The sequence below is a fragment of the Rhinopithecus bieti genome, unplaced genomic scaffold, assembly GCF_001698545.2.
Source record: "Rhinopithecus bieti isolate Rb0 unplaced genomic scaffold, ASM169854v2 scaffold_44592, whole genome shotgun sequence".
Taxonomy (NCBI): domain Eukaryota; kingdom Metazoa; phylum Chordata; class Mammalia; order Primates; family Cercopithecidae; genus Rhinopithecus; species Rhinopithecus bieti.
Window position 1 is genome coordinate 26,630 of NW_016818423.1, and position 8,362 is coordinate 34,991.

General features: G+C 51.3%; 1 protein-coding gene across 1 annotated transcript in view; it reads right to left on the bottom strand.

Annotated features, from left to right (window-relative positions):
• Nucleotides 1–386: 386 nt before the first annotated feature.
• Nucleotides 387–8,362, bottom strand: part of LAPTM5 (lysosomal protein transmembrane 5) — a 26,451-nt gene continuing 18,475 nt past the window's right edge. Inside the window, exons 4-8 of the mRNA XM_017857074.1 lie at nucleotides 7,749–7,877; nucleotides 6,891–7,013; nucleotides 5,564–5,659; nucleotides 3,150–3,242; nucleotides 387–1,851 (exon numbers count right to left, since the gene is read on the bottom strand). Coding sequence (XP_017712563.1) covers nucleotides 1,762–1,851; nucleotides 3,150–3,242; nucleotides 5,564–5,659; nucleotides 6,891–7,013; nucleotides 7,749–7,877 — 531 coding nt within the window. The 3' untranslated portion in view covers nucleotides 387–1,761. The remainder of the gene's footprint in view (nucleotides 1,852–3,149; nucleotides 3,243–5,563; nucleotides 5,660–6,890; nucleotides 7,014–7,748; nucleotides 7,878–8,362) is intronic.

Sequence of the window (8,362 nt, forward strand, 5' to 3'; positions counted from 1 at the left end):
TGGGTATGTTGGGTGTATATGTTGGTGGGTGTGGTTGTGGGGGGTGAGTGTGTGATGGGTGTCTATGTGGGTGTGTATGTAGGTGTAGGTGAGGTGGGGGTGATGGAGTGGGTGTTGGGGTTGTGAGTGTGGGGGTGTGGGGGTGTACTTTGGTGGGTGTGGTTGGGAGTGTGTGAGGGGTATGTATGTAGGTGTAGGTGTGGGGCTTAGGTGAGGGGTGGGTGTTGGTGTGAATGTGGGGGTGTGGGGGTGTACGTTGGTGGGTGTGGCTGTGGGGGGTGTGTATGTGGGTGTGGGGGCTGTGGGTGAGTCCTGGGGGTGCTGGAGGTAGAAGGCTGGTCTCCACCCTCCCTACACTGTATTTCCAGAAACACATCAGCCAGAGAGAAGCTTGTTGCTGCTTTATTGAAACTTCCTCCCTGTCGCACACAAAGCAATTACACAAGGCGGTACTGCCAGGAAGCTTTTGCAGAGCCTTCTCCCTCTGTACCCCCCGACAGTCCCCAGAGACCCTGCCCCTGTGGTCTCCACCTCTGGGTCCGCTCCCTGGAGGACCCCGACACACAGGGAAGCAGGCACAGGAGGGCTGTGGGGGCCAAACCTCCCTGGCTGCTACAACCACCATGACCCCAGTGGCAGGGTCTGTGCCCACAAGGGGGTTGCCTGCTTTGACTGAACTAACCGGCGGGTTTAGTCCAACAAACAGATGTGCCCAACTTCAGGGCTGAATTTTTGCTTGATCACAAGCCTCAGGCAGAACTGACTCACTTATGACTGAATCGACTGAATGGATGGCCAGCGACGGCCTGGCCGGGGAATGGACTGGCAGCTCGTCACTAAAATGACTGTGATTGAGCTGACTCCTTTCATGGAATCAACCACTATGCAGCCACACTGACCACAGAGCAACTGAATAGGTGAGCATTGGACTGTTGATGACAACTCTTCCGCAGAACAATTGTGTGTTTGAAGAGACTGTTTTATGATGAAATAACTGTTATTTCCTGGAGCTAATTATTGAATGACAGTCTGTCAACTGTTTAAATGAATCTCATTTGAATTAACAATTATACAGTCACTCAGAGGTCCCACATTCACCAGAGTTGGCATCCAGTTGATGGGTTCATTTGAATTAAATGGTTTGGAGGCTAACTTGGTTTTTTAAATTGAATTTCATCACTATTCTATGTATTCTATTTATCACTATTCTAAACGACTCATGGTTGGCTAACTGATTATCATTTAAGCAAGCTAGTTGAAGAAATTGATTACATATATATTTATATATGGGGTAGCTAATTGATGATTACTTGATTAAATTGCTATGTGAACTGACAACTATTTATAAATCAATGCAATAGACTGTTGTTTTGACCAAATTATTTTACTGAACTGACAAGTGGGTTTTTGATGTGTCAGTTGCTTGGCTGAACTGATCAAGTTGATAGTTGCTTAACAAACTCACCAACTTTAGAGTGACCGATGGTCTAAACAAGCGTCGGAGCTGATTGACATAAACCAAGCATTGTTGGGCTGAATTTTTGAGAGACCTGAGGAGTGATTCAGCCTAAAGCGTTGACCCAATTGTGAGCAGCTCACAGGCCCTGCAGGAGGAGCAGGCCAGCGAGGGAGACACAAGCAGATTGTCCTGCCAGGGAGGGGCGGGAGGGTCCACCCAGGCCGCAGGGGCCACCAAAGCAAAAAAGCAGATTATGAGGCCGTTCCACCCCTCCCAGCACTGGGGCTGGGGCCTGGCGAGGGTCACACTTCTGAGTATGGGGGTGGTGCTGGGTCGCCCTCTGGGGTCTTCGATGGCAAAGACAGGGCTTCCTCATAGGACGGCAGGACCACCTGGGAGAGACACAGAGATGAGGGTTGAGTATGGTCAAAAACGACCTGCAATTCCAACCCGGGGTCATGGGACCCAAACCCCCACCTCTGGCAAAATGATGCTGGTGGTGGTGCTGCTGCTGCTGATGATGATGATGATGATAATGAATGGCAGGTCTTGGATGTTTGCTATGTGCTAGACACTGCCTGCATGAGATAGGTGCAGTTCCCAGCCCTACAGTGGACATACTTGCCTTTGCCTATTCACCATCAAGTCCCCCTTATTTTGAAAACAGTGCACCATTTTCCTTGGGAAAACATTCTCCGTCCATATACCTCCAGAAGAACTGGTCCCATCCCTCAGATCCAGCAGGGTCGCTGGACTTGGCCACTCAAAGTAGAATTCCATCCCCCTGGCTATAGTCCTTGGTTTGGGGATAGGCACATGGCCCAAGTTGGTCCAATCAGACATACTCCTGGGACCTTCTTTTTCTGTTGGGATTACTGAGAGGGTGGGATATCGCCTAGGGGTTTTGGCAGTCATTTTGCCACCACAAGGGACGGGCTTCCTGAAAATGAAGCCAACATCAAGGAAAGTAGAGTCAAGAGATGGAGAGGATGAGATCATATCCTGATGTCATAATTCAGCCAGGCCCAAGCCAGACCTACATTTGGCTGCTAAGTTCTATGAGCTAGTAAATTCCTTAAGTCATATTGAGTTGGAGTTTTGCCACTTGCAACCAAAAGTGTCTTAACTAATACAATCTCCACCTTACCGGTGAGGAAAGTAAGTTACCAGGAATTTAAACCATCACTTTCCAATAAGCTACTTCTAAGCACACCCTATCCTCTCCTCCCAGAAAGCCTCCTTCTCCTTTCCCAGCTATCTCATATCCATTGTCCCTCCAAGACCAGCCAACTGTCACCTCCTCCAGGAAGCCTTCCCTGATACCCGAAAAGAGGCCAGGTCTTTCCTCTGTGCTTCCTGTCCCTGTGCTTCACACCAAGTTGTAATTGTATCTGTGTGTCTGAACTATGCACTCCTCTAAGGCAGAGGTGGCATCTTAGTTTTCTCTGCGCCCCCTGGAATCGATATGAGACTAGCAAAGAGTGAGAGGTAGTAAATACTGAATAAATGAATGAGTGAATGAGTGAGTGAATGAATCTTGGACTACCAGAACTGAAAGAGATCACATTTCTTCTGTTCCAACCCTCATCTTACAAGTAGAGAAACCAAGGTCCAGCGAGGGAAGGAGACTCGACCCAAATGGCACAGGCAGTGAATGGCAAGGCTGGCACCCACCTGCAGCCAAACTCACCTTCTGGAGCATCTTGGAGTTGCTCCTCTCCTCGATCGAGTTCAAGCACTTGATGAATCTGTAGCACCGCCACACACACTTGAACATGTAGACCTGGAAAAAGGCCCAGGTCAGGCTGTGCTTTGCTGAGCGTCCTTCTCACACTCCAGCAGGCCTAGGACGTATGCCAAGCAGGAGCCACCACTCTCTCCAGAAGCCAGCATCCAGCCGCTCCTGCTCAGACCTCTCATTCTGGGTGGGAGTTCCTCACCAGCCAGTCCAGAATATTCCAGGTCTGCCCTTTTCATTGTCCCATAGACACCACATAGCAAGGGGATTTTGGCGGCTTCTGGCCCTCCCTCCAATTTCCCCAGCAACAGTCCCACAGCTCCTGCTCGACTGCCCACACTGACCGGGAGCTCACTACCTCCCGAGACAGCCCTAGCCATCTGGAAACAGAGCTGATGGTGGGACACGTTTTCTTCAAAATTGCTTCTGATACGTTGTTTTCTAAAGCAGATTACAAAACAGCATGTGCAGTATTGGTCCATGTTTATAAAGGAGGAACAATTGGTACATATCCATCAGCTGATGCAAGTTGATGTAAGAATTGGGCAGAAGCTTTCCAGACAATCCCAAGGGGCGAGCTCAAGAAACAACAGAAAACCCCCAGGATGCCCCCTGAGTAGGAGGAGAGGGTCCTGTACTGGAAGGTCTTGTTTGATGGATTCCCTGACTGGGCACATAGGTGGGGCAAGGAGACATATGGAGGTACTGAGTGACAAAGAATGAGGCATGAAGGCCCAGGGAAAATCAAGTCAGTGGAGGGGGCCAGCAAGGCAGAATGAGGGTCAAAGAGGGAAGCCCCTCATTCTGGAAGATAAAAAACAGAAGGGGAGCTGGGGGACGGAGCTGTGTGGTGGGATCTGGGGAGGGGTCCTGCAGTAGAGAGGGCCATGGAAACCCCACACTGGCTTCCCCATGAAGCCTTCGGAGTGTTCTCACTGCACACTCACTAGTGCTTTTGTGCTAGGTCAGTCCTTGGAGAAGATGTTAAAAGGGGCAAGGTTCTGTTTCTAGGTTGGCATTAGGTGACAGCAGAGACTGCCCAGGGCCTCAGATAGAAGCAGGAGCTGGACTCCGCAGACGCCCACCCACCAGCACAGAAAGGCTGGGGGGAAATGCCCCAAGTTAGCAGTGATGTTCTCTGTGTGGGGTGGGGATGGGGGAGTGCTTGTCTTCTTTCTACTTATCTGTAGTTTTTTGGTTTTTGTTTGAGAGAGAGATTCTCACTCTGTCGCCCAGGCTGGAGTACAGTGGCACGATTATGGCCCACTGCAGCCTCAACTTCCCAGGCTCAAGCAATCCTTCTGCCTCAGCCTCCCTAGTAGCTGGGACTACAGGCACGTGCCACCACATCCATCTAATTTTTCTTTTTTTTTTTATGTTTTGTAGAGACAGAATCTTGCTATGTTGCCCAGGTTGGTTTTGAACTCCTGGCCTCAAGCAATCCTCCCAACTCGGCCTCCCAAAGCACTGGGATTACAGGTGTGAGCCATCACACCCAGCTCATCTGTAGTTTTTTAATTTCTACAATGACCTATGTTACTTTTATAATCAGAAAAGAACACTTTTTAAAAGCCCTTCCTTCTGTTCTGTGGTCATCAGCATCCCTGTGGCTTCAGGCCACAGGCCCCCATTGTGGCCTCTAGGATCCCACAAAATTCCCCACGAGAGTTCTTCAGGTGTTAAGAAACAGCAGTCGTGTCCCCCTTGAGTCCTCTATTTTCCAAGCTGAATAGCACTCAGGTCTTTGTTGGGTTTTGTGGGGGGGTTTTAACTTCCTAAGATGGTACGTTTTCCTGTCTCTTCACATTGTTGCACTGCTGTGAACACACTCTGGTGCTTCACCATCACTCAGACCTGGGACCTGAAACTGGACTCTACCCCTGGGCCTGACCACCCCAGAGAAGAATGAGACCATTCCCCTCCCTCCTTCTCATCACCAAACCTCTATTAACATGATCTCAGGCACATTTTGATGCCTAAATTACATAAAACTATAACATAGGCAAAGTAAGACTCATGCCCCTGAGGCCCAGAGAGAAGTGACTTGCTGAAGACCAAGCACACAGCTAGTGACAGTGGGGCTAGGATTCAAACGCAGGCCAGTCCAAATCTAATTCCGGACAGCTGGAATTAGACATCTGAACGCAGGTGGCCTTCATGGATTCACATCCCCTAAATGGGCTGTCTCGGAGGATCCCAAGTAAAGTAAAAGGAGCTGGCATGGGATAGCAAGAGAAAGGAGCTAAAAGCAGGAGAGGAGGCATGGAGGATATGTGTCCCTGCCTTCTAATAGCTTGGCATGGGCGGGCTTGGGCCCAGCACGCCTCACCACCCCTCCCAGAGCCGCAGGGCAGGGGTCCACTCACCTTGAAGATAAGGACGGTGATGAAGGCGATGGAAAAGATGATCATCATCTTGATGAACTGGTGATAAGGCATATCCTCCTGGCTGGGGAGGTAATTCTGCAACAGATTTGGGAGCCACATCAATGTCTCTGGACATAAGGAATTCCAACAGCACCCACACATCCAGGAATAATGATCCCACTCTCCACACACACAGGAGCACAGTGTGGCACAGCCGTCACCTTGGTCGACTGCCACAGCAGCCTTGGGAAGCAGGTGCTACCCTCAGCCCCATCCCACTGAAGGGCGAACCAAGAAAAGCCAAGTGGCTACTACCTCCAGATCCGCTTCCCAGGCTGGTGCACCCACCCATCTCCAGCTGGCAGGTGTCAGCTGCCCATGGGCCACACCTATGCCCTTCTCTAGAAGATCATTTTGGCTGCTAGGGACCACCTAATCCACTAGTACCTGGGAGGTTACATTCCCTCCTCTAGGGGCAGCTTGAAACCAATGACTGATGCGGAGGAACTCGCCCTAGGTGAGACTGCCTCTGTGGTCATTTGCAAATATTACCACACATTCTTTGAGACTCCTCCCTTCTAAAGGTAGTGTTTATTTCCTGTCCCCTTGAGTGTGGGCTGGACTTAGCAACTCACTTCTAACTAACAGAGTGTGGCAGAAGTGATGGAAGTCGTAAAAGACACTGCCTTTCCTCCTTGCTTATCTCTTACATCGCTCCCGCAGGGGAAGCCAGCAGCCATGTCAGGAGAGCACTCAAGCATCACTACTACAAGTCCACATGACGAGGAATTAGACAAAGAGCCCACACCCTGTGAGTGAGCCACCGGGAGTGCATCCTTCAGGTCCAATCAAGCCCTCAGTTGTCCACAGGCCCAGGGACCATCTTGGGTGCAGCCCACCAGAGTCCCTGAGTCAGAAGAACTCAGCTAAGCCACTCCCAAGCTCCTTATCCTCAGAAACTGTGTGCAATAATAAATGTTTATTGCTTTAAGCCATGGTGTTTAGAGATAATTCATTAGACAGCAATAAAAACGGATATTATGTCTGTGTTGCAATTCACACACCAAGGCCCTCTCTGGGATCATGGAGGGCTGCTCCTACAGCCACGTCTTTGCTTGGTTTCCTCCTTTTCTCGAACCTGCTTCCCTCACTCCTCACAAGTTTCTTCCTGAGAGGGCTCCCTCAATACATCACCAGCACAAGAATCTTCCTCCCAGGTTACAGCTCCAGGGAACCCGGCCTAAACCACAGGCACAAAGAGACATGAAGTAACTTGCTCAAGGCCACACAGCCAGCAAATGGGCATGGACCCCTGCCCCAGACTCACCATGTGGTTCATGGACTTGAAGTTGAGATAGGTGGGCACTTCCACGTAGGAGCTGCAGAGGGTCAGGATGCTCAGGCAGAAGTCCAGTAGCTGCAGCGTCATCAGGGGGAACTTGGAGGGGCTCTGGGGAGGACAAATACAAGGAGGAGGAATAAGGAGCAGCAATTAAAGTCCCAGTTACTGAGCGGCACATAGTAGGCCCTCACTTGAGAAAGCATCTCAGCTACAGACATCATCGACTCTCATCCCCTGTGCACAGAGAGACGTGAACACACAAATGTTCATACCAAGAGCTGGTGGCAGACCTGGGACTAGAACCAGGGTCTCCAGACTCCCGGGCCAGGGCCCTTCCACGATGTAGTCCCTCAGTCTCTTCAAGGACAACAGTTGGAGAAAGTGAGAAAAGCAACTTTGGGGGACTGTGTCCTTGACTGGTAGCAGCCCTCAAGCCACTCCACAGTGGACACTCACTGGCATGAATCATCCTTCTCTTCCTTTCTTCAACTTGGAATAACACTGGGGGCTGGGGGCCTAAAAGCACACGTGCCCTTTCCTCAGGTGTCAGTTCACTCCTAGCGGCACTGACCAAGTGCTGACCATGGGCTGCATGCCCCAATGTGCGTGTTCCTCATTTAACCTTCATAAGGCAGGCTGGTGAGATGTGATTGCAGGTACATTCCACATAGGAAGAAACTTGGGGCAATGTGGAGGGACTCAGAGACTGGGTCAAGACCCCAGCCAGGAAGAGGGCTCCTACCCTCCCCAGCCTGAGCCCAGGGCCCTTGTCTGGCCCCCTCCCATATCCCATGCCAGGCCTGGGGTCTGCTGTCCGGTGAGAGGTGGGGGCTGGGTACTCACAGCACGGCTCCGGGAGGCCAACTTGAGGTAGGCGGGCAGTTCAATGTAGGAGCCCAGCAGGGTGAGCAGGCACAGGAGATAGTCCATGATTTGCAGGGACAGGAAGGGCAGCAGGTACTTCTCCCGGTTCTGAAAGGTAGGCCCAACACCATCAAGTGTCCCCTGCATGCAGCCAACACTCCCCCACCCAGCCTGATATCCTCATGCATCCCCTTCCCACCCTCTCCCAAATCTTCCCTGCCCTCTTCAGTTGAGGTCACCTTCCTCTGAGTGACACTCTGGGGACAGGGAGTGGATAAGACCCAGGCCCTGGATGAGAGGAGTCTTGGTGTCCCAGGAGACATAAGGGAACTATCCCCATCTATCAGGGCTCAAAGAGCAGGATTTGACTCAATTTGCTCACAAGAACCCAGCAAGGAAGGGCTTTGTGCACTTTTTACAGAGGAGAGGGGATCAGAGAGGACTTGCTAGAGTTGGGGACACCAGGGCTAGATCGGGGAAGGAGAGTAGGAGCAAGCAGGAGGGAGGGGTGGGGCACTGGAGGCAGAAGGACCGACATGAGCGAAGGCCCAGAGGCAGCAGAGAGCCCCAGCCCCCCACGCCCCCCTCTCCCC